The 26,125-nt window shown below is 43.5% G+C and overlaps 1 protein-coding gene across 1 annotated transcript; it reads right to left on the reverse strand.

Annotated features, from left to right (window-relative positions):
- Positions 1-2,953: 2,953 nt before the first annotated feature.
- On the reverse strand, positions 2,954-24,961 carry LOC117444077 (protein numb homolog; the record flags this gene model as incomplete). The annotated part of the gene is given in 12 exon segments (XM_071202692.1): positions 2,954-4,278; positions 4,281-4,419; positions 4,421-4,480; positions 4,482-4,508; positions 4,510-4,545; positions 4,547-4,645; positions 4,647-4,885; positions 8,057-8,239; positions 11,455-11,727; positions 12,947-13,145; positions 16,671-16,811; positions 24,887-24,961. Coding segments are annotated over 12 exon segments (1,881 nt in total), but the record flags the coding sequence as incomplete, so codon positions are not given.
- Between the last annotated feature and the right edge of the window lie 1,164 nt (positions 24,962-26,125).

The raw sequence follows: 26,125 nt of genomic DNA on the forward strand, positions 1-26,125 counted from the left end.
ACACCACAGTGAACTAAGAAGAGGATTACACTTGTTTCCTTGTTGTTTGTCTCTGGGCCTACATAGACCGGTTGCTATAATATAGCTTTTGATCTTGGTCTCAATAGCGCCATAGAGTCCCCTATCGGTTGGGGCCCTTGGGGGAACTGTTGGACCACCGCCGGGCACAGCCAAATCCAGCCTCTCCTCCTGGCTGGCTGGAGAAGAAGGTTGCACAGGCATGGCCACGGATACAGCTTCACTTGTGGAGCTAGATGCCAATGATGGTGGTGAGGCAGGTGAGCTATCGATAGCCTCCGGCTGCCGCTGCATGTCAACTTTGCTTACGTTAGTGCTCGATTTCGAGGACGATGTATGACAAAAAAAACCTGTCTAATTTTGTCAGTTTAGCTGTTACATCTCCTTGTTCTTTCTCTTTTTCTCTTGTGCTTTGGTTTGCTGTACATTATAAATGCAAGCTATTACATTTTGTATAATGCTGCCGAACTTGCTGCTGCTAACTACAGTACAGTACAGGTTGATTAAACGGTTCGCTCGTCACACAAGGTATCACATGACATGAAAGGGAGCAAGGTCACTGGTTACTTTGAAGACTGCGTGAACCGGTCAATGCGTTGCACCGGCTGCACCGGCGGTAGTTACGCCACTGCCCCGATCACTTATTGAGAGGCGAGAGAGTAGTAACATGGAAATAGTAAATGAATGAGTAAAGACGGTCTTCCTGGTTGAACTGACGCTGAGCTTCATTAGTCAAAACAAATACTGAAGATGCAAAACTCAGATAAAGTGATTAGCAAAATTAGGTTGTCTTTCTGTTGGATGATCACATTAAAAAATTAAACAGTTGGGACAGAGGTTGCCGATATCTGTCTATTTAAAGGCGTTGGAGTTGTAGTCTTAATAGAGTTCACCAATAGGTGGAATTATTTTACCTTTTCACAAAACAATGTCTGTTTCCTTAGGCGCATTCACACTGCGGTACTTTTCCCACAAAGGTTCATGCGAACTTAGTTCATGATCGCGTTCACACCAAAAAGAGCCGGTACTAAAATTAGTTCATGCGAGCCTTTTTACCCCCTCGAAAGTCCCTGCTAGAGAGCAGGGACTTTCGAGGGGGTCTTTGTGAGAAAAGAGCTATATTTCTGATTGGCTGGGCGGGATTGCAAACCACGCCCCGTAAAACTCCCAAAATGTTGTGAAGCCGCCATTTTATTATCCTCGGCATTAGCATTATTAGCATTAGCATTAGCCCAGCGCAGAAACGCAGAGAGACTAACTTATGGCAACACAAAATAAAACATGGGAGCGGTGGAGATGAGGAGGTGGCGGCGTTCTGGCGACTTACTCGGAAGGCAAACAAAATAGAGGTGAACATAAAGGATAGAGAGAGTTACAGGAAAGAAAGGAATACAGTAGTTCAGGAAACAAAAAAACACCACTTACAAAACAGGAACAGGAGTAATATTATATTACTTATTTATCTTTTGTACAATGTAATTACAATACAAATATGTAGGTTTAAATACAAAAAAATCTGTAAATAAAGATTAAAAATAAATCCCACTGGTTTGCTTTGTTACCATCACTAAACTATGGTTTTACAATCAAGTTTATGAGGTCTTTTAGTTTGCTTTAACGCGGAACACAATTAACCTACATTTATAATTTGGAGGGCGTGCAAACGAGTCTAAAATATATTTTAAAAGGAAATAAAAGCATTGATTTCATGGAGGTCTTGGAGGAGAGAGGAGGGTTGAAAGAAAATGCAGTTTGGTTTAGTTTTTTTGCTGGGGATACAATATAGTTTTACCCGAAAAACAAAGGCAGGGCATGGTGTGAAGTATTCCTGGGATACATACATGTAAGTTCTGAAAAGACAGGCAGCCAGACAGGATCAGGAAGAAGAGACGGAATAATCCAATTAAAGTGTGAAGAGTTAATGAGCAGGAAACTCAATCAGCGACAGTCCACATCCACACAATTACATTCTGGAGGCGCATCTCTGTCCACTTTCCCCTTCCTACAGAACATACAGAAACAACCTGCGTCTATAAATAAAGTTTCCTTTTATGACTCAAATGGCAAGTTAAAACACAGAAAGCTCCGTCGATGGTTTTGCACATTTGACTACGAGGCTGTAATTAATATAATAAGCTATAATCTTTTTAAATGTGATCAAATCCGGGAGGTTTTTACGAGCTGCGGATTTGGCTTGGCTTTGAGACAAGGATGGAGACACAGCAGACGGTGCGTGGGTTGGGTGATGAATGTGTCTTTGTTCTCAATACTTTCACACACTCTTTTTTCATCTCATCCCATGTTCCTTTCTTCAGACTTCCCCCATCTCAATTTGTACAAACGTTATAACGCCATTCTCTCCTTCAATCTTTCACATGCAAGCTTTCCTTTCCTTTACCTCAAGCAATGTATTCTTTCCGTTACTCACTCACTCACTCAAATGTCTTCAATAATCCCACATCCAAAGCATCGGTCATTTGCCAAGCCTCTGCTCGTGTTCCTCATCTTATCACCTCTTCTCATCAGTCCCAAACTCTGTGATGAGTGCAATACTAATGCAACGGTGACGCGGCAGAGGTGAATACACAATCATATTGAACGTGATGCGACGATACCCTGTGCTTTTTAACATATCAAAAGGAGTATGAACGCTGTAAAGTAGTGCATCGGGTTTTTTGTGTTTCCACTGAGATGTTAAAGTTCCTTTCTGGAGAAGATGAAGTCTGTTGTGCTGTATTGTCCCGTGTGTGTGTGTGTGTGTGTGTGTTGTGTGTGGTGTGTGTGTGTGTGTGTGTGTGGTGTGTGTGTGTTGTGTGGTGTGTGTGTGTGTGTGTGTGTGTGTGTGTGTGTGTGTGTGTGTGTGTGTGTGGTGTGTGTGTGTGTGTGTGTGTGTGTGTGTGTGTGTGTGTGTGTGTGTGTGTGTGTGTGTGTGTGTGTGTGTGTGTGTGTGTGTGTGTGTGTGTGTTATCCTGAAGTCGTTTTTTAATGTCCCAGCAACCCTTGAGGGAAGGCTTTAGTCAAAATGACTCACCGGGCCTCAGTGGAGTGGATATACGTGAGGTGGAAGAAACATGCCGCTATATACACTCACCGTCTCACCACACACCGCTTCCTCCTATTTGGTTCCTGTCACATGACTCCCACAATGCTTTGCACACATTTTAAGCGACCTGTAGTTTTCTCTCCTCTCAGCTAAAATAAATATATGGGATCAAAAACAAAACACTGCCTTAAGATTTAGATTTTTTTTAAAGTATATATAACTTGTTAAAATAAAAATGAAGTACAATAAATAAAATAATTTGGCCATAAATCTCTACTATTAGTCAGTAAGTCCTTTTGGGGCTGGAAGGGTCGGGTCTTACTTCATTGGCTAATCCTTTCCGTGCTCAGCAGCACTTCTCTGCACATCAACACTTCAACCAGAAAGAAAATATCTCACGAGTTTGGAATGCATCCCGCTTTTTAAGAAAGAAACCACCGAGTTGTGCCCCTCTATAATGTCCTCAGGCGGGGGGCACGTACAGTACATCCAGGGACTTGCAGCAATAAAGTAAAGTCGGAGTAGAGCAGTGAAAGCAGGGAGGTGGTTAGCGGGTGGAGCGGAGGATTCAATCCCTCAAGTCTTGTGAGCTGGATCCTCCAAATCCCAGCCCAGCAAAGCGCCAACGTCTTCAAAGCTCTCATGGGAGTGTCAAGAAAGCAATTAAGATCATTATATCATTAACTCCCATGAGAGCTTTGAGCAGGTTGCTGGGCACATTGGATGCTAGGCTAACTTTAAGACCTGCATCCCGTTTAAACTCCAGGTCTACCTCCAGGTCTACAGCTTTGGGACGTCAACTCTCGCTTAAAGCTCAATCTCAAAAGTCTTCTGAAGATTGTTGGAGAAGGGGTTTGCCGCTGCAGCTGGTGCTTTGTTCCCCGGCTGCGGAGGTTTAGCCTCCAGAGCCGCCCACTTGGCCTCGAATCGATCATCTTCTTGGGGTGCTGGAGCTGTCAGCTGGCTGCCCTCTGGAGGCCAGCTGCTCCCGCTGCCGGACGTCCCGTTCTGGAGGCCCATGGAGGCGCTGCTGTGCGGCGGGAGGCCATTAAGGGCTGATGATAACGGAGGAGTGGGAGAGAAAGGCGGTGTGGAAAACCCCGGTAATCCAGGGTAGGAGTGGTGCACCCCGGTCATTCCCAGTCCCATCGATAAACCTCCACCTCCACCTGATGAGCCTGTAGCCGTGCCGAAGACGTTCGCCACCATTTGCGACGAGTGATGCCCACCACAGGCACGCTGGCGTTGGGATATGTCATAGAGCTGGCCAGGCCGGGCATGTACGTCTGCATGGGAAGGAAGGCCGGCTGGACAGGCTGGGAGCCGAACATCCCCACCGGAGCGGGGGTGGTGTCAAAAAGCCAAGGGGAAGGGCTGCATGGAGCCTGGGAGCCCTGAGAGGGACGGCTGGAGCATGGAGGGCGCCGGACATACTGGGACCGGACATGGGTGGGGATGGACATGGAAGGGAGAGACATAGGGGGGACCAGATACTGGAGGGCCGGGTATTAGAGGAACTGATGATATCGACATGGGTGGGAGGGGCAGTGGTGCCTGAGCTAAGAGAGCAGGGGGGCCCGAGAGGCAGAGGTTTGGACATGGAGCCGAGGGACATGGGGATGTTGGACACAGCAGATATGGAGGGGGGTCCGGGGATGATGGGGATGGAGGGGCCTGGAGGAGGGGTCTGCTGAGCCTTCACAGCCTTGGAGACTTCCTCCAGCCACCGCTCGGCCTCGGAGGGGGTGCGCCGGTGTCCACAATGCATCTGCATCGGCACAGGAGGAGGGGAGTGGAGCTCCGGCTGCACCCAGGAAGGATTACCTAGAGGGACACAGTTATAGAGAGTTAGAAAGAGTGTGATGAATGGGAGAGAAAGGTCCCTCTGGAGGAAGGGGCACATAAAGGTCGGTCTGACTTTGAAATCAGTGACAAAATACTCAAAAGACCGGCAGAGGCTGAAACTACTGCCAATGAAATAGTGTCTTGGTGCCCAGTGCAATTCGGGACATATCTTATTAAGGTTATTTGCAGACATTCGCTGCAAAATTATAAAATCTTGATGTAATGACCCTTCAAAGTGAAAATGCAATCTTTTACTTAGCAGGGGGTCCGCGGGGTCTTAACCTGTTAAACCCCGAGCCTGTTTTTCAGGTTTCAGGCTCGAAAATGACATTCCCAGAACAAATGACTGTAACTTCACTTCTAAAAGGTTTATATGAATAATTGTTGTTATCAAAGCAAGGTTACATCTGTGAGTTGGATGTAGAAGTGTCAGAATCAATATAGATGTTTCTGTGTCAGAGTAAATTCAGATGGAACATAGCAAAAAATGTAAATTCCTGTCTCCCGCCTAAAGAAAAACCCATTACTTATAGTGAAGACCAACCTTGAATGATGGGTTAGTAGCCTAAAAGCTTTAGGAATCCAAATTATAACATATAATAAGTACCCTGTATCAAGATTGAGGCAAAACAAGTGACATTTGACCTTTTTAGAGAGGTTTATGAAAATAAAGTCCAGGCGGAATAAGCTTTGGGCAGTGCCATTTGACCTTTTTCAGATACCAGACTATAAAATCATTGTATTACATTGAATAATCACTATAGGTATTCATTCCATTAAAACAAATAAAATAAAAAAAATGTAAATAAAAAAAAAGATTCTTAAAAAAATATTAAAAATATTTGTGTGAGTGTGTATACAAAAAATCAGGGTCCCCGTCGGCGGGGACCTTCGGGCTTAAAAGGTATTACAAAATTTAGCGAAAATGAAGGCTATTAAAAATAATTAACGGCATTTTCCAAGGTATGACATTTTGTAGCTTGTTTTCAATAAGTATCTAAATGGGTCCAGAGAGGTTGTGTTCTGCAGTCTGCCTGAATGTAGTCGTGGCGTAGGTGTGTAGTGTGATTCTGTGGAGTTTATTGATGGCATCCCGTTGGATTTGACGTCATCTGAACAGGACGTCGCACGCTCACTGCTTGATAGCATGCGAATGTCCGTTTGCGCCGGTTGCTAAGCAACATCGTTATGGGGAAATGCAAGTCTGCGTCCAAATGGTTGGAAGATAAGGAGGAAGGACAATCAATACTGTATATAGTCCAATGTGAGGTAAAGTGTGTCGCCAAGGTACCGGTTAAAACTCGAAGTGGCGATGAGGTCTTAAAATGTATGGAAAGGGGCTTAAAGGGTTTTACATCTGACTTCAGGATTCCTGCATACACCCTGCTGTGATGGCCACAGCCACGCAGGGTAAACCCAACTACACTGCATCCTCATCTTCAGTAGTGTTGCTTTAGTGCAGCTACAATAAAACATGCCAGTTAACACCACACATGCTCTAGATGGTAAACTCTTTATTTGATTGTAATCTGACATTACTTCAAACATTTTAGCACAGCTAATACACAAGTATTTGTTTGTATCAATTACATTCTTTGTCTCTTGAGTTACCACGTCCATTGGGGGAGGTTACTTCCTGGTTCAGCAAAGGGCGTGGCCGAGCGCTGAGGGCTCATAAATACTGCAAGGAGCCGATTGGGACAGATTGGGACGAACCACCTGCTTCCATGTCAAAGGGGGGATTTGGTTTTGTCAGTGTCCTTTGTGTCTGATGTGACTATTAACTACCCCTTGGGTTCAACGTGGTTTGGCGAAGCCACTGTATAGGTTCCTTGGTTCTTCATTGGAGCAGGTTGTTGAGTTAACACCTGTTATGTTTCTTTGAGGTATTTTCTGTGGACCTCTTTTATAGGCCTGGCTATTATATGGTGGACTTTTGGGGTAAATAAAAACCCTAGTTTATTTAAACCTGTCCTGTTGCCTCACTGCTTGGTAGTGATGGCGAGATGAAGCCTTATGAAGCTTTGAAGCTTTCCAGCCAATTGGTTGCTAAAGGGTTCATCTCATGAGGCTTCATCATGGGCTTCATTTGAACACAAACCCCCTGCTGGTCAAAGTGTGTAAAACAGGCAGATGGACATCTCAACAGTGTGCTCTCTCATACCGAGTTCCCATTGAGTAAAGCCTTAGAATAACTAAACAACGAACATTAAATCATATTTCATGTTAAACAATATTGTATTTTTCCAGTTTAAATGATTGTGATTGAAAAGCCTAAGGAGGCTGGTAAACATTGCAAAGAGGGATTTGTATTCCTTAATAATATTCATAAACTTAACCATGTTGTAGCCGAGAGGAAAGGCTAAACCTATCAAAGAATACATGTATTAACTACATTATGTCATTTAGCTGGTAGCTTTTATAAACAACAACAAATACGTATTGACCAGTCGCTGAAACCAGGAACCCTGCGTCGTGAGTCAACTGCTTCCAGCTGAGCCGCAGCACACACACTGAAACACTGGAACATATGTATTCCTGTATTTATTCATGTTTTTATTCCTACATGTATTTATGCTTGTATCTATTTATACTTATGACATGTTCCGACCTCTATATAGTGAGGGTCTGAGCTCTCTTGATTCCATCGTGTCCCCGGGCCCGGGTACAGGAGGGGTCATATGGTTCTTAGTATACATCCATGGGTAATAGAGCTTCGTGGTTCAACCGATCTGAATGCTTCGTGAAGCAGTCACGTGGTGTCGACAGGCAGCGAGGCTCGTTTGTCATCGATGACGTCACTGGCCAAAACGATACAAGCCTCGAAACAAGCTTCACAAAAAGCTTCGGCGATTACTCGACACACGCTCCGAAGCCTCACTACTGCTTGGTCCCTGACACCTGCTTAGGTATATTTAGTGTGTGTGTGTGTTGTGGTGACCGGTTGCCATGTTTTGTCCTTAGAATAATGAAGAAATCTCACCTAAATATATATATATAAAAAAGCCAGAAACTAGTAGAGAATAAGACCTTGACACAGGCAGAGAGTGTCAACTCAAGGTGCCATCAGTGGCTGCAACTCTACTTTTGTGAAATTGCCCAAGAGTGTGCAATATTTAGAAAGAACGTGACTTATGCAGCCTTCCTTACCCTGCAGGGTTCCCGGCGGTGGGGGCAGGGCGGGGGGCAGGGCGGTGCCGGCTGGAGGGCCATTGGAAGAGAAGCAGGGGTTGTGGAACATCTCCTCTGCCGGATTGGTGAAGGAGTTGTTGATCTGGCTGCAGAGAGCGTTGATGGTGCCGTCGTCATCATCCTGCAACCCCAGGTTCATCTCTGGAGGGAGATAATGGAGATAATGAAAAAGAAGAAGCAGGGGATGAAGATGATTAAAAAAGAGGGACAAACAAACGGAGAGAAGGAGAGGAAGATGTTTTATCATTTTGCCAAACAGTCCCGATCAAAAGCAGAGAAAACTGGAGCAGATGCAGAGCGGCTCCTCGTGACCCAGAAAGCATCAGAACCACGAGGTTTCAAGACACTGTGCTAATCTGGACCTTCTTACTAAAAATAGAGCGGTGACACTTCGTCGGCAGATGTGTGCGGGCCAGGAGGAAACCGCGTGAACGGCCCGATGCATTTAATTTCAGCCTGTTATGTCATCGCTTTGTGTTTCAGACAAAGGTGGCTTTGGCCTCAGCTTATCCACGCTTTGAAACCAACTGTAACCGATCCGCCCGGCGAGGGGATTATAGACGGCCTCGTGTTCCCGTCTTTAAAACCTCTCCTGCACAGACCGCAGATATAAATAGACATCATATCTAATTCCCCGCTCATTGACTCCGAGGCCCTCGCTTCACAACGAGGGCCTCGGAGGCAGAGGATTTATCAACGGTCTTCTCCTTCAAGCTTCCTCTTCAGCTGCCTCCTTCTATGCTTATCGCGCAGAGTTGTTGTTGACAACGAGGAGTCTAATGATGATCTGTGGTTACATTATATATCACGCATATGCAGAGGATTTAACGTAGAGGCGTTGAGTAGTTTCACATGTATACCCAGGTCCAGGTATTTATGCTATTATGGAACAAATGGAAATCCCATATTTTTAATTAAACAATAGACCTTAACAAGATCAGAGTAGGGGCAACAGCATTCAAAAGGGACCTATTTAACTCATGTTCAAAAAGCTCTTTATTTTTCTCATACTGCCTGAGCTGCAGCACCTCTTTTCACCCTCCGTCTGAAACCAGAGCCCTGGCCAGCTCTGTGATTGGTTAGCTGGCTGGCTCTGTTGTGATTGGTCAACCGCTTGGAAATGTGTCGCCCCTTAGCCTATCAAGTAGGGCCTACAATGTGTTTGAGCGCGAGCCAATAGAAGCGAGAGTGTTACATACTGATGTCACTACGTCAAACAAAGGAGTCGAAGGCAGAGGAGGCGTAAGGGATGGACATCGTGTGTGTCGTAGACCTGGGGTCGTGTCTGAGAGTGTAGAGGACGCTGGAGGCATGAGCACGGCCTCACATGAAAGATGTCTATGGGCGCAGGGATCCCTCTCTCTCCCTGTCCCTGTCCCGCAGAGTTCAGAGGCACTTCAAATGCCTGTGTGTGTGTGTGTGTGTGTGTGTGTGGTGTGTGTGTGTGTGTGTGTGTATATATGTCTGTGTGTGTGTGTGTGTGTGTGTGTGTGTGTGTGTGTGTGTGTGTGTGTGTGTGTGTGTGTGTGTGTGTGTGTGTTTGTGTGTGTGTGTGTGTGTGTGGCCTAGCATTACTATCCTTGTGGGGACCTAAATCTGTTTACACAGTCACGTAAGTTAGGATAAGTCTCCAGGAAATGCATTCCGAAGCAGAGACGGAAATGGAAGCAGCGAATATGAGAGTGCACGTTGTGGTTCAGTCTTCCAGTCAGAAGAGTCTCATCTCTCTTAACGACTATAATCACGCTGAGGGGTGTGTCAGGTACGTGTGTGTACCTGTGAGAGGGATGACCAAGTGTCCTCAGTAAGAACGAGCTGTCAGTCACGCAGGAATAGCTGGTGCTGATCACCGTGACGGCAGCACCTCAATAGAGGGCCGGCTCTGGGGTTCCGTTGACCACGGTCTGCATGAACACACAAACACTTCCGACGCGCTGAAGGTGTGTTCGGTGACATGTTCGCTCATCCCTCCTCAGCGGTGCCAGGTGGAAACGTAACCGGGCTCGAGTCGGCAAACAAACATGACGCACAGAATCCCACGCGTGTGTTTCTGTGGGTGTGCCGAGGCAGCGTAATGCTCCGTGACGTCTTCCTCCCGGAGACTATTTGGGGATTTGAGTTCGCAAAATATATTGTTGACACGTGTTTTTTTTTTTTTTTTGATTTTGATATACTTTATTAATCCCCATGGGGAAATTGTTTCTCTGCATTTGACCCATCCTAGTGTTAGGAGCAGTGGGCAGCCATTTTGAACAGCGCCCGGGGAGCAGTGTAGGGAACGGTGCCTTGCTCAGGGACACCTCGGTAGCACTTGGTCTTGCGGGGACTTGAACTGGTGACCTTCCAATTGCCAAGCCAAGTCCCTATCGACTTCGCCACCACCGCCCTCATCTATTTGGTTGTCAAATAGATGAATCCCCTCTCGACACCGGACCATGGCGATGATTGTTGTCATCGCTATTATTATTATGTTGTCTAATAATAGCCTTGTGCATCATTTAGGGTCCTCTGTTAACATATGCTGTTTTTGTGTAAAGCATTTCTCCAGTTGCATGTGTGATGAATATAATTAGCAACTTTAAAAGGTGTCTAAATCTAAAAGCATGGCATATATAAAACACTTAAAGACTGGTTCTGAACACGAGGGTCCCAAACCCCCACAAGGGGTCGCCAAAGCGTCTTTTTGATTTGAAGTTTTGTAAGACAACTTCAAATGCTGTTGCTCGGCCAGTTCCTCAGGATTTCATACATTTCTGTGAAGAATACGAGATTGAATTGTTATTTTTAAAGTTTAATTATTAAGAAGTAGCAAAAGGACTAAGAGAACTAATCTACTGACTTGTTTTGTGTCTTTATATACAGGGTCAGCTGAAATTAAATCATGTTACGTTTAGGATGCCTGTTATACTTTTAAAAAGGAAAATTAGCACTCCTTCTTCCAGCTGAAATACAAAGTATCCTCCTTAAGCATCCTTCATCGGATCCAGTTCAGATTAATGTTGTTCCGGCGGTCACAGCAGCAACTAACCAGATGATGTTTATGATGCATGTGTTTTTAAAGTGAATCTCTTTGATTGTAGCTGTAACTTGTGGTCCATGTTATCAGAGCACTTTTGAGCGGCACCTGGTGAATGAAACGTGCTTTGATTGTGTATATACAGTATAGGTTTATACATACTTTTATACATATATTTGTTTTTGTATTCGGGATTGTGGGAAACGGTATTTCAATCTCTCTGAAAGATTAAAAATGAAGTTGACGACACAAATAAAGCGTATTATTATTGACCAGGGTCAGAAGGTGAGCATGTCCCTTCATCATCATCATCATCATCACTTGTAAGTTCTCCACTCACCAGGGTTCTTGTCCTGGTAGTCGGTCTTGCGCTGCAGCGTTGACGGCAGGTCGTTGAGGCGGAGCGACAGCTGCCGTTTGAAGGGGGAGTTTTTCTGGCTGAGGGCCGGAAACCCCCGGAAGGACCCCTGCCGCACCAGCTGCTCGATGGGCGCGTGGCGGCGAGGGATGGCCCGCGGTCCCCCGGGCTCTGAGCGGTCCATCGGGTACTCCTCACCCTCGGGAGGGGAGGCGGAGCCAGGGGCGGGGGCCGGCATGACAGAGGAGGGCTGGTCTGGAGGCAGAGGAGGAGGGGGGTGCATTACATGTATTTTCTACATGTTATGCTGGTAACCGTATTCTGTGTGATATCAGTTGTCTGTGAAATGTCTATGTGAAGCACTTATTGTATGAAAGCTGCTGGACAAATAAAGATTATTATTATTATATTATTACTACTTGAAAATCTACTTTTTTTAATGCATTCTGACGCTGGAGGAGTTTGCTCTACATGTGTAATGCTCGCTAACTAGCATTTAAGGCTCGACTCTTTTCAAATCAAAAATCTTTTTATATAGTTTCGACAATCAATAAGCAGCGTTTGTCATATAGTAATGGTAAACATAATATATGCCAATGCAAACAGACAAACAATAACAACGACTAAAGTAATCCCCTATCACTGCCAGCGATCCTTATACACACGAATATATGCCAGACATATTGTTGGATGAGTGTATGCATGTATAACAAATGCATATACGCACATGCAACCTACACATTTGCTGTATACACACACACACACAAAAAAAAAAAAAAAGATTAACAAGACAACGTTTTATAAGAAAAATATATGTTAGAGGGGGTAGGACCAGAAAAGTTTTTTTTTTTTGGTTTGTTATTATTATTTTTGTTGGTACTTTGTTATAATTATTAATCTGAGTGAAAAAAAGAGAATATATATATATATATATATATTATATATTTTTTTGTTTCTGACATGTTCAATAAATTGACTAAACTAACTAACACACACATACATACATGCTGCACTTAAGCTAAACCAAGGGTCGACTCTTTGTACACACTTTGAATGCCTTCTTCCAGGCAGCAGTAAAGTTTATTGACATCTTTGTCTTGTAAACTACAGTATTTGGGGAATTGAGTTTGCAGTAATCCATGTTGAATTATTTTGTATTTGCAAGGAAAAGCCTTCCATCTAATTTAATCTGAGCCAATTAAAAAGGAAACTTGAAATCAAGTGGATATAAATATGGACCAAACAACTCTAGAAACAATTGACTAAAATGTTAATTAGTGTTAGTTAATATTGTTGTCTCTAAAACTTGTGCATCTGTCAGTTAATATCAAGACTCAAGGCTTTATTGTCACGTGCACATTAGCTACAGCCTAGAGATGGCAATGAAACACGTAAGTCACAGGCTCCTCCAGCAGCATCTTCAGCCTCCCAGATGTCGCTCTGATGAATGATTACAGTGTAATGGTGTATTTACCTTTCCTCTTGTCCTGCAGCTTGTCCTCTCTGTCGCTGCTCTGCTGGCAGGTTGGGTTCGAGCGGAACGATCCCTCACGAACGAACGATGTGCGGCTGGCGTCGAACGAAGCCGTGACGCCGCACTCCTTCTCGCGGCGCTGCTTCCTCTCCAGACAGGCGGCGAAGGCACAGCCGACCGCGTGGCTCAGCCTCTCCCCCTGGAGGCGCAGAAAGAAAGCAGTTTGAAAATCTACACCAGGAGGCCAAGGTGTTGGGATATAGCTTATTTCCCAGATGCTATAAATAGGCAAACTAGCCATATCCATCCAATGTGTATCTCTCCCACACACCTGCCTGAAACGCCTCCTTTGGACTCCTATATTTACTTCTGGAACATATTGACAGCACTATGTTACACTCTCTTCTATTGGCTATAGGACATAACAAATAAGTCACAATAATAAAGAAGTTTTCCAGCATGTACTCATGTCACAGTCTGAACCTGGAATGGGCATTAAAGGGCCCCTTTAAGAGATATTGTGAATGGGGGAAATAGAGCGATTTAATGTGATTTTTATTTTTGCCAAAGGGCTGATTTTCATGTTTTTTGCCAGGGGTTTATAATACTATCTGTAGACTGATTTTGTCGCCATGATAGCGTCGCAACATATATACAACAATAAGAAGCATCGGATCTAATCTTCCATGCAAGACACCGTCCCAAAACGTGTCTTGATGTCTAGTTAAAATCAAAATGATGACTGAGTGTTATAATGGGTTTGGTAGAAAGTGGGGCGGGACTGTTGGCCATCGACTACCCCTTTGTTCAAGGTTCTTTATTGTCAGACTAACATAGCTACAGAGTAATTATGTCGTTGAAAATCTTCGGTCACCGGCTTCTCCAACAATGCAACACAATAATACAGATAAGCAGACAATATTAAAATATACTATATTTGTATTTGTAGCACATTCAGTCTATAATCTCCACTTAACCTGCATTGATTTGAAACAAAAGCAGAATTAGAGTAACGCTGTCTTAATTGTAACGGCTTTTTTTAAGAGTATAGCAACACGTGTGATGTTGTTCATTTCAAAATACAGCTTTAAAGATTGGATAAGGGTGCAAATAACTTCAACCATTGTCAAACGTCAACATGCTCCCTGGCGACGTATGAAACTACTTCCTGCCTTTTGTAATTAATTCCACTTTCCCACCGCCTCTCTACAGACGGCCACTATTGGAGACAGTTGTGTGTAAGATGAGCATAAAGAGATGTGCAGAGTGTGGGGGAAGTAGAGACAGACAGAGATGGACAGATAACTCCACAGGCTTCTGTCTAATCCCTCTCCTAATCCTGCAGGTCTGCTCTCTGCCGTCCGCATCAATAATCCAACCCGCATGCAGTGTAAGCTGATGAAAAACAGCAGGATTGAAACCTCAGCGCGCCATGACAGCGTCTCTCCATCACTGCTGTCTTAAACTTACAACCTCCTCATCCCAAGGTCACATGGAAACACCAGAAGTTAAAAATCACGCGAGCTGAAAAACACGAGACTCTAGCGGTGGTTTAAAGGCCAAAGATACCCGAGGGAAGTCTCAAAACAGGGTTAAATATCCTAATTCTGGGAATTTAACACTAGAGCCGCCAACGGGTACATTTTACCCGCAGCTGTTTCTTGATTGTAACTTTTTTCCAACAAAATACTCAAGTCTCCCGGTGACTTTTCCGGAAAGTGTGTTATGTAGCACCCTCTGTTGTTAGAAATTGAAAAGTGCTATGTAAATAAATGTGCCTTGCTACATTACATTACACCTGTTTACGCTTTTATCCATAGCGTCTTACATACATTCAGCACTGTGGGCTATCAGGAGCAATTTGGCAAGTGCCTTGCCCAAGGACACGCTGACTGCAGTGATTGAAATACTTTATTATATGTTACACAGAATTAGAAGATAGAATCGGAGGGATGAACCCCTCTTTAATGGTCACACATGCAGAGCACACAGTGACATGTGTTCTCTGCTTTTAACCCATCCTAGCAGGGCCGGCCCTGACCAATTTGCCGCCCCAGGCAAGATTTTAGCTGGCGCCCCCCCTGGGGCAGTTCAACTTGATTTTGGGGGGGGGGGGGGGGTGTGCCATAGTTTATGGGTGCTGTACACAATATAGGCGTAGTTCTGTTAGTATAGGATAATAAGATGTACTTTGTTGATCCAAAATCGGGAAATTGTGTTGTTATGAAATAAAAAAAAATATTATTTTTTTTGTATTTCTAATTTTTTTTTTTTCAATTTTCGGCGCCCCCTATGGGTTGATGCGCCCTTAGCATTCGCCTATACTGCCTATGCCGAGGGCTGGCCCTGCATCCTAGTACCAGGAGTCTAGCACTAGGAGCAGTGGGCAGCTATTGCACAGTGCCCGGGGAGCAATGGGAGTGAGGGGGGAAGGGGGATGTCCGGTGCCTTGCTCCACACTCCATATTTAGGTCTGTTCGGGGACTTGAACCGGCAACCCTACAGCTCCCAGTCAAAGCCCCGACTGACTGAGCCACTGCTTTCTGTCAATTATGTCAGAACTGAACCTTATGATTAATCTAACTACTGATTTATCTATTTCTATGAACTGACTTTTTATGTCAACATAAATGTGAATATGCCCATTAATATCCCATGAGTCAAAGATAATGACTAGGTCTAAAGCTATTAACCTAATATTTATATCAAACTTTACAAAATCCTTTCATTTTAAAAGCTTAAAGAAAACAATTTATTTGCATTTTTTTCCCTTCAAAAATGTCTTAAAGGGGACCTATCATGCAAAATGCACTTTTTGATGTCTTCTCTACATCAACATGTGTCCCCGGTGTGTCGGGGAACTCACGCAGCGTCAGAAAATAAAACCCTCTCTCTTTTCCTCCGTACCCAAATCTCTAAAAACGGGGCTACAACGGAGCTGATCCAGATTTGCGTCCGATATGACGTAATATCTGAAATGTGGACCCACGGCCCAATCAGAAACGTTGCTATCAGAAACAATGCCCGACTGTTCTGGACGTAATATGGTCGGTGTTTACATTAGCATTGCTAACACAGAGCTAACCTCCTTGATAATCCATGATATGGCGTTTCATCACGGCAGCATTTAGTTTAGACGGTAGCTGCCGGGTCCCGCATGAGCTCAGACCCCTCCTTTTTTAAAGCTTTATCCCCAAATCAGCACTTTTGAAACAGGAAGTGAAACAGAGGGATATGAGGCGTGGCTAGGATGATCTGTTTGGTATTTTGAGCAAAACACTTCATAGACATGTTTTTTATATATTTGAGACCTATGCTATTGCCCAAAAATAGCATGATAGGTGACCTTTAAATAATAAATTGATATATGTACTAATTGATTAAATTAAATAAACACACATTTATAAAACCTAACCACAACTTTCAGAACTTATTTCTTGTTAACATGAATTTATAATTTTTTTAAATTTGACAATAGTTAACTTACTTTTGTAATACTTAATTCCTCTTATAGTGTTTATGTATGCACCATTATACACCAAAGCATATTCATTGTATGTGTACCTCTACATGGCAATAACCCTAAATCCTAAACCCTTGGCACACATTTAACTTTCAGACGTGCCGACGAAAGAAAAACTGAATAAAAGATTTCAGAAGTTAGCTGTACTTTGGTTACTATAATGAAAATCTCTAAAGTGCAGATAATGAATGGTCCGCTCACCGAGTCTTTGAGAGCCATGAAGCAGTGGCACATCCAGCGCCGGGTGGTGCCGTCTCTGCATATGTAGGAGAAAGCCTTGTCGTAATTGCGATCGGGGGCGCAGAACGAAACCTTCTCTATGGTCTGATCCACAATGAGGTCCTGAGGGAGAAGCGGATGAAAAGAAGACGGAGAATAAGAGGGAATCAGATTCAACAGCTCACACAATGCAGTCGAGTCGATCCTGTAAGATATTACAAAGATGATTAACCTTTCTGTTGTACTCGGGTCAAACGTGACCTGTTTCTAACATGTTGTGAAGTCAAAATACGTTTTTTTTTTCCATATACCAGTTCAGTCAGACAACTCATGTGTTTCTTAATGTTTATTATAAGCAGCCTATAGTTTGAGTTTGGCGTCTCGGCTCGGGCCTCATCACTCCACAGATTTACAAAGAACATTGAGTGATGATTAGATAACTATCCCCCGCGCCTACAGGTGGAAGCTGGGGTGGTGGGGGGGCAGGCGAGCAGCAGCAACATGAAACACAGCGGCAGCAACATGAACGCAGCCAAGTGAACACAGCAGTGGCAGCAGCAGCAGCAGCAGGAACATGAACGCAGCCAAGTGAACACAGCAGTGGCAGCAGGGAGACCTGGCAGCTTAAATAGAGCGGCATGTTTAGGAGAATATGTTTGGTTGACGTACGGACGAGGCGCGTCACGTGTTAATGTATCGTTGGTGCTCGAGTTGACTGCCTGAACTAGCTCGCAGGCTTCACCCCATTTGTGTCTAGATCTAGATCTCTACTCTCATTGAATTACGGGTGTTTTATTTAAATGTACATGATGTGCTGCCATTAAAAAGCTTGAACTGGTCTCAAAACAGAATCCCGATTAAACCGGTAATGCTTTAATTACTTTATCGAGTGCTCATACGTACTGTAGCGGCCAAAATCATAAAAAAATACAACTGAAAGTTAACCTTAAAAGTGAAACTGACGCTGAGGCACCAGAGAGCGAATCGTACGCATGGGAATGATCCAAGTCCAGAAAAGAATATCCGTTTATGTCCATTTATTACCAATATGAACAAAATACAATAAACAGGTGTCCTTCTTATAATGCCTTGTGACTCCTTGTGATTTCCCTTTGGTAAAAAACCATACGTATGCCTACTGTTGCTCTACTCGCCATCACCTGTCTCCAACACAATTATACCAGGTGCCCAAATCACCCAGTGCCCAAAGATGCCTACTACTTTAATTAATAATAACAATAAATAATAATACATTTACTATGAGCAAGAACAGCAAGAACATATATGTGTAACTATTAAATAATATAAAGGAATGTATACTGTAGCTCCAACACTTACTTCTGTGTACTTATTTGATTTTGTTTAACTAATGTGTGCTTGTCTCTTTCTTTGACCTGTAACTCAACTAATCTCTTAATTTTTTTATTGTTAACTTCCCCGATGTGGGACGAATAAAGGATTTTGAATCTGATTCTGAATGAAGTCTTTTACTAAGTATGTCAAAATAGTACTTGAGGATTGTACTTAGTTCTTCAGTAGATCACCACTGTTGTAGTTGTACCTGTTAGATGACGAGTGTCTCGTGTGAAACAGTGCATCACCTGCTAGCTGATATGGACTGATGCCAGTAGTGTGATCACCTATAGCTAAATAATAAGGTGTGTGTTTGTGCTGAATATCATGTCCATGTGTTATGCCGGTTAGTGTAAGTCAGGGATCACCAACTACATTTGTCCAAGGGCCAAAATTATTCCTAGACACACTTTCGGGTCTGGCTATTTATATATAGCCCTGAATTTTAAAGCTGTTGACCGGGGGGGGCTAGCGGAGCACGCTCATGTACTGTCAAGTCGCCGGAGTCTCGTAGCGGGGCTACTGCGGAGCGCATAAAGCAGACTCTTCACGCTGACGAAGGGTCACTTCTTCTTCAGGGCTACGCAGTACTCAGGCTACTGCCCCGCAGCTGCTGCCTCTCTGCTGGACTCCGGTACTGCACATTACTCACGAGACGTTGTAAAAAAGAAAATGAGTGGGGGGCGAACGCACTAACCACTCCGCCAGCGCCACAGCGCGTGCCGGTTGAGAATGTCTGGCGTGCCAGATTTGGCCCGCGGGCCGCCAGTCGATGGTCACTGGGTGATTGTATTCTGCTCTTTGTATCACAGGAAGACTACAGAATACCTTGTTTCTACCTCGGTGGGTAGTTATTTTATTAAACTCCAGTAAAGGTGAACATCTTACATCTCATGCTTGTATGCCCAACACGTTCTCACTCCCAACCCGTCACATGTTGACGGTGGGTCAGGGCCCCTCCCCGTCACTCTATTAGGACAGGGTACCCCTTGAGAGTCAGTTATCAACGGGCAGGGCGTCCCATAGACCTTCATAGACCTCCCATAGCGTTGATAATAGACGCCATGAGAACGCTCCCCGACGGTCGGTTGTTATTGTCAATATTAATATAATAATTATTTATTTGTTAATAGTCACACTCGATTTCGCCGATTTTCTTGTTGCCCCTCTTTTAGCAGAAACAAAGGCTACATTAATGTATTAAATCGATGTTAATCCATGTGTGTGGTTGTGGAATTAATGGACGTGCCGTTGTGCAACGCAATAATTTACAAACTCTTCAACTAAAACCCTAATTATATTTAAAAACATTTTAGAAGGCCTCACGAAATACTTTAATGTAAATGAAAATGTAAATGTGAAGGGATGTGTGTAATGTGGTGATTGACATTATTCACCCACGGATCTATGGGTTGGGGTATTGTTCCGCACGGACATTTTAGTAAACCGGACTTCCTGTTGATGTGAAATCAGAAAACATTTTTTTTAAATAAAATAATACTTTATTCCGAGTGTGCTTGCTTTTCTCTTTGGAGGTCATCACATAACGGCATTGTAATACACGGTTCGGCTGCATTAAATATTACATATCTGCCGTCGTTCGCTATTTATAGAGCCCTGATGAGAAGACTTCTGGACAAACAGGGATAACTGCCGCCGAAACTGAATATGTGACGTGGATCAAAGATATATCAGCAATTAAACAAAATCTTCAATTTCTCTTCACACAATACGTCTCCTTACAGTATCAACACTAATTCGGCTGACTTTGATATTTGATCCAATCGGTATATTGGTATATTTACACCATAACGGCGCACAGCTGATAGAAAGGGACACCTGGTGGTTAAAGCACGTTATTGAAATAGGAGACACAGACAGACAAACTAATAAGGCTTTATTTAAACATTAAAGAATACTTTAGGTTAAGGTCTTATTTTGAATAAGAAAAAAGCTTTGGGGGTATACATATTAAGCCTCACAAAGTACTAATATATTGCTTTCCTGCAATGTTAACTACTGTATGTTTAAGCACTTATTTTCACTGATATATTATACATATTATACTCTTATAAGATGTATGATAGTATAAGAAATGTGCAGAATACTACAGTTTAATATAAAACACATAATTTGTGTGATTATACTAAATGATTTACAAATAAGCACCACTGCATATTTACAACTGTACACATGCTGATGTAACGTAAATGTTTCCAACTTGGGATCAATAAAGTATATCTTATCTTAAGATGATGGATGGCTACTGCCATATTTGCCTCTGAACCTTGACAAGTGCATGTTGCAGGCTCATCAATTAACAACAGGGGTCACAAACATAAGACCAGCTGTTAAATAAAGCTCTTCTGACCTTAGCTGGCATGTGGGTATATATATTAATACTGCCCATTATGGTCACAAGCAATTTTCACCCATTTATTAATTATATGTTTTAAATGAGTGTTTCCTGTCCCCTAAACCTCCAGGGATGTACACAGTTTAATACTGGCAACTTATTATTATGGGAAATACGAAAACGTCTTTTAAAACTACAACTCCCAGTAGAGACGTGCCATAGAGAACATGTTGCGAAACAGAATAGCCAGCATGTGTAGTTCTGGGGACGGGGTGGGGGAGGGGGGGGCGCGGTGGACCCGTTCAAATCCAGTTTTGGACAGTCTGCCGTGGTTCCATCCCATTTCAAGTGCTGTTCGAGGCTCGGTAACCCTCGGAGCACACTCAAACATCCAATCACAGAGCTTGAGGACTATCACGGGGTTTGTCAAGCGAAGCGGAGAGAATACTTCCCGGTGTAATATTCTCTGAAGCAACTACTATGAGCTGCTCCGACCCTCGGGCCTGACGGACTCCAACTTGTGTTTATTAATCAAACAAATAAATAAACACAAGGATAACTATGTGTTATTGTTGAGTAAATAACAGTGTGTGGTTTAGAAAAGAATACAGAATTAGAAGGAAACACAGATTTCAGTATGCTGAGCCCCTACTCTCCCCATAACTGACGGCAACAAAAGTCCTACATTATTCAATTAAAACAAAGAAGTAAAAACAATAAGTGTGGCTTGATATCGAGTTAGACAAAGGTTGATAAACGCTGTGAGAATGGATCACGGAGAGCATTTCGCCGCGATCCCAACTCCTCTATTACCAACGTTCAGGGAGCTCTATGCAAGTCAATGGGACGCCCTGCCCGTTGAAAACTGACTCTCAAGGGCTACCCTGTGAGTGACGGGGAGGGGCCCTGACCGACCGTCAAGATGTGACGGGTTGGGAGTGAGAACGTGTTGGTCTGCCTGCATGTGTGTAACGCCAAAACATGTCAGAGTAGCAACATCACAATTGGTCGGCAACTCGACTGCCTAAAACAATAGTTCCTACTATTTCAGTGATATGTTTTGTTTCACGCAAGTTCAAGTACTTACATGTTTATGCAGGTGCATCACTTATTAGACCACTCAACAGCGTGTACCCACGTTGCAGTGATTAAAAGGAATTTATATGAAACGTATGCAGGCCTGGAGATCTCTTTTGTGTCCATCAACATCTCGCTTCAGTTCTCAGCACACAGCCTGATCTAATACTTGACACTGCTTTCAACCTCAGCTAACCTCTTGAAATCCCTCTCACTCCAACCTATTTACGCACCCACCAGTGACAGAGAATAAAGTGACTAATGACACTGAAGCCTCCTTTCATCTCATGGATGTTTCCACCACTCGCCCTCCCTGCTATAAAAGGTCCATTCAGCCCGTCTCAGTGTCTATAGGACGCTGAGAGGGGCCCTTCTCTTTCGCTGTGTACATTAAGGGGCCCTCAGATCTCACCAGAAAGGAAAAAGGAGGCGAGAGGGAACGAGGGGTTCACACACTCATCCACGCACTTCCTCCCTGTCCTCCAGTGTCGCCGAAAACAAAGGGAGGGGAGGATGAGGAGGAGGAGGAGGAGGAGGAGGAGGAGGAGGAGGAGGAGGAGGAGGAGGAGGAGGAGGAGGGAGGAGGAGGAGGAGGAGGAGGAGGAGGAAGAATAACAGTCCATTCATTGAGGGACAATTAGGGGATGAGAGGGATGCTGGTACAGAGGTGAAAGAGGAACCATGTGTTTTGCTACAGTACGCTCCTCTGTTACTATCAAGCACTGGACTAAAGTACATTTTTGAGGTTTATGTAGCTTTAATATGTCCATGTTATACTCCTTTAAAGGTGGGGTAGGTACGTTTGAGAAACCGGCTCGAGATCGCTAGAATTTGAAAATACACAACCGGAGAAAATCTGCCACTTCCTCACAGAGCCCCTCCTCCAACACACACGAACGCGCACATGACCAATGAGGGCACGAGATAAGTTTGTGCCCCGATGGAAGGCTGACAGGCAGGTAGGCCATCCAATTCGATTGGCTTTTTACAGTATCACGGCTTCTACAGATGACATTTTTTATGGATTTTTTGTCAAAGCACTTCAGATATTCATTGCTATCGGGATGTTAAGAGCATTCCATGGAATATAACAAGTGTATCTCGAGCCGGTTTCTGAAACTTACATACCCCACCTTTAAAGCAAATATTCACTCATTTATTTGACAAGATTAGTTACTAGTTCCTTCCTTCCTTCCTTCCTTCCTTCCTTCCTTCCTTCCTACCTTCCTTCCTTCCTTCCTTCCTTCCTTCCTACCTACCTACGTGTTTTGTGATGAAAGTGAAAGGAGAAAGCGTTAGTGGGTAAAGATGACTCAGGTCACTGAAAGTTAAAAACACCACAAAGCAGCAGCAGCAGCAGCGTATGACTCAGAGGTCTCTGCTTTGAGCACAAAAACCTTCACAGTCTTTCTATGGATGCATTATGCAGAGGATTCATTGTAAACACGCACACATACACATACAGTCGATGCATTCACTGATGCTGGGAAGGGAAGCGTGTGAACAAGGTTGTGTGGGCGTTAAAAGGCCTTCTTGCTGATTCATAGACGAAGGCTGAGCTGATGATAAAAGGTGGCGAAGAGGCGACAAAGAAAGGGAAGGACTGTGAGGCTTTCCCTGCTGGTTTCTCATTCAAAGTTAATATGTCAAACCTCACAGCTAGTCCCAACAGTTAGTGCAGCACAGGGGCTTTCTGCAGGGCGTCCACCAATCAGAAGGGTGTGGGTTCGATCCCCTGCAGTTCACATGTTGATGTATCCGTGTGCAACATGTAACCCCAAGTGTGTGTGTGTGTGTGTGTGTGTGTGTGTGTGTGTGTGTGTGTGTGTGTGTGTGTGTGTGTGTGTGTGTGTGTGTGTGTGTGTGTGTGTGTGTGTGTGTGTGTGTGTGTGTGTGTGTGTGTGTGTGTGTGTGTGTGTGTGTGTGTGTGTGTGTGTGTGTGTGTGTGTGTGTCAATTTACGAACAAAAATAACATATTGCATCCGGACCCTATGCTGTTTTACACTAAGGATGCTCGACGTAAAACAAATCAACAAAACAAGGTAAGGGATTTAAATGTCTCTGCAGTTTTAACCCATTGTGGCAGGAATGACTTTATCAAACGTGAATAAAGAATGAATCATTAGATTGACTTTGTCGTATTTTATTTCTTGAAAGAAAGTCCAGTCAGTCATACAGAGAGCATGCAGTCTGCAGAGTGAAGGACGGAGAATAGAGCACTACAAAGTGTATTTGTTTAAGATCTAGTCAGAATATGTCTTCACACCTGAAGACATACTAACTTCAGAAGTAACACTGCAGTGAGATATTGGGTCTTGTCTTTAAACAATGCATCATCTTGTTATGATGCAATCTTATGTTGAGTCGTATCTCAAATGAAACGCATATTTATTTATTTGAAAATCACCAACTGACATCAGAAAACTGAAAACCGTTTTTTTTGTAACACAAAATGTCCTGATTCTGGTCAAATATAGCTCAAAATGAGTTATCCCAGCTAATTACAAGATCTGATTTATCTAAATATCCCAAGAAATCTTACCAAGCTCGTTTATACTTGTTCTATTGGCAGATTTTTAACCTTTTTCAAGTGAAAACACCTTGTTTTCATTGTTGTCTAACTTGCTTTTGGAGCAGCATTTCTTCGAGAGAGTTTGGGTTGCATATTTAAAAATGTTCTTAATAAGGAATGTTCCCAAGCTTAGCTAAGAAGCGTGAGAAGTAGTACATATGGATAAACATTAGGTACGTAAATAAGTGGGTATCATATGTTTCTATTACACCAATATACTACTTTACTGATCAGGACATTTAAAATAATAAAATGAGATTTTATAGAATAATGGAAAATGCACAAATACACAAAGAAGCACTTTGGCCCGACCAACAATCGCTTTTAAATGTGTTTTATAAATAAACTTGGATTGGATTTCTTAATGTTGGAGCTATTCATTATTAAGATTAAGATTAAGATGGACTTTTATTAATCCCTCGGATTAATAAAACCGACACCTCGGTAGCACTTGGTCTTGCCGGGACTTGAACTGGTGACCTTCCAGTTGCCAAGCCGAGTCCCTATCGACTTCGCCACCACCGCATTATTTTGTATAATTTAATAGATGATACATATTTTCTTGCCGTTTTGTTTAAAGTGAATTGTTAGTCGTTGTTCATGCTTTCATTTGGAAGACAGCTTCAGGCACCACGTGAACAGGTATTTAATAATAATATTTGACGTAAAAGCTGTTGCTCTTGTCTGATCGTTGGAAGAAAATAAACGGCCCTTTCTATATTCCAGGCTTCACATTGCCTCTAATCCCTGCAGAAGATGTGCTCCCTGTTGCATCAGCGAAAGTATGATTTGTGAGCTTTTCTTTGTGTGTCTTTTGGACAAATTGCTGCAACACTTACCTTAGTTTTCTCATCCACCACCCTGAGTCCATCCGCTGAAACCCACAACACTGCTTTGACCGTCTTCTTCCCGCTCTGCAAAGAAACAAGAAGCATTATGGGTACAGCACCACCAGGAGTCATAGCAAATGGATTTGAATGATTTCCCCAGATGTTCCGTCCTTCCTGCAGAGGTTAGGATTCACACGTCGGAGGCCGCTCTACCTGATGCTCATGGTTATGTAAAGTGGTCATTACATCTTTACGGCAGCCGAGGAAACGCTGGGTTCAAACCTGAGGGAAAACCTGAGCCAGCTGCCACGCAGAATATGTTCTCCAGAGCAGGACACCAGGCAGCGCTCATAACACACTCAGCATGGGGAACGTCTAAAAATACACAAGTAAAAAAGACTCCGTGTGTGTGTGAGGGTCTGAATACAAGCGTGTGTGTGTGTGTGTGTGTGTGTGTGTGTGTGTGTGTGTGTGTGTGTGTGTGTGTGTGTGTGTGTGTGTGAGAATCAGAAAGCCGGATCACTGCAGGAAATGTGTTTGAAGCCCACGGCGAAGTGACAAGCAGCCTCGATTTTTGCATAATCCCATTTGGAGGGAGAGAGTGGGAGGGAGAGAAGAGAGGGGAAGAGACTGAGAGAGGAGGACGAGTGGAGAAGGAGAGGAAAGGAGGTGACGCAGGGGAGTCAAAGGAAAGGAATCACAGTGGTGAAAAGTTTTCTGTGGGAACAAGAGTTAGAAGAGGCTGATAGAGATGGAAAAAAACAGATCTGATCCGGCGGGGAAACAAATGAAAGGAAACGAGGTGGGGAGAGGAGAGAGAGAAAGAAATAGATAGAGAGAGAGAGAGAGAGAGAGAGAGAGACAGCCTGAGAGACAACAACAACAACACCAACAACAACAACAACAACAACGCCACATAACAGCTGTTCATCTCCTCACAGCTCACTTCTGATTACTCCTCCACTTCATGGGTCTTTCTTTCTTTCTTTCTTTTTACATTTCATTCTTGCGGTTTTGTAATAATATATTGTTGTAAATTGTTTAATGAATGAATTGTATTTTGTTCTTATCATATCACTATTGAATTGTATTATCACCTGACGGTTGTGCATCTTGTTCACCTGACATTCATGCCAATAAAGCATATTGAATTGGAGAGAGAGAGAGAGAGAGAGAGAGAGACAGACAGACAGAGAGACAGAGAGAGAGACAGACAGAGAGACAGAGAGAGAGAGACAGACAGAGAGA

Source organism: Pseudochaenichthys georgianus, unplaced genomic scaffold (genome assembly GCF_902827115.2).
Source record: "Pseudochaenichthys georgianus unplaced genomic scaffold, fPseGeo1.2 scaffold_725_arrow_ctg1, whole genome shotgun sequence".
Classification (NCBI taxonomy): domain Eukaryota; kingdom Metazoa; phylum Chordata; class Actinopteri; order Perciformes; family Channichthyidae; genus Pseudochaenichthys; species Pseudochaenichthys georgianus.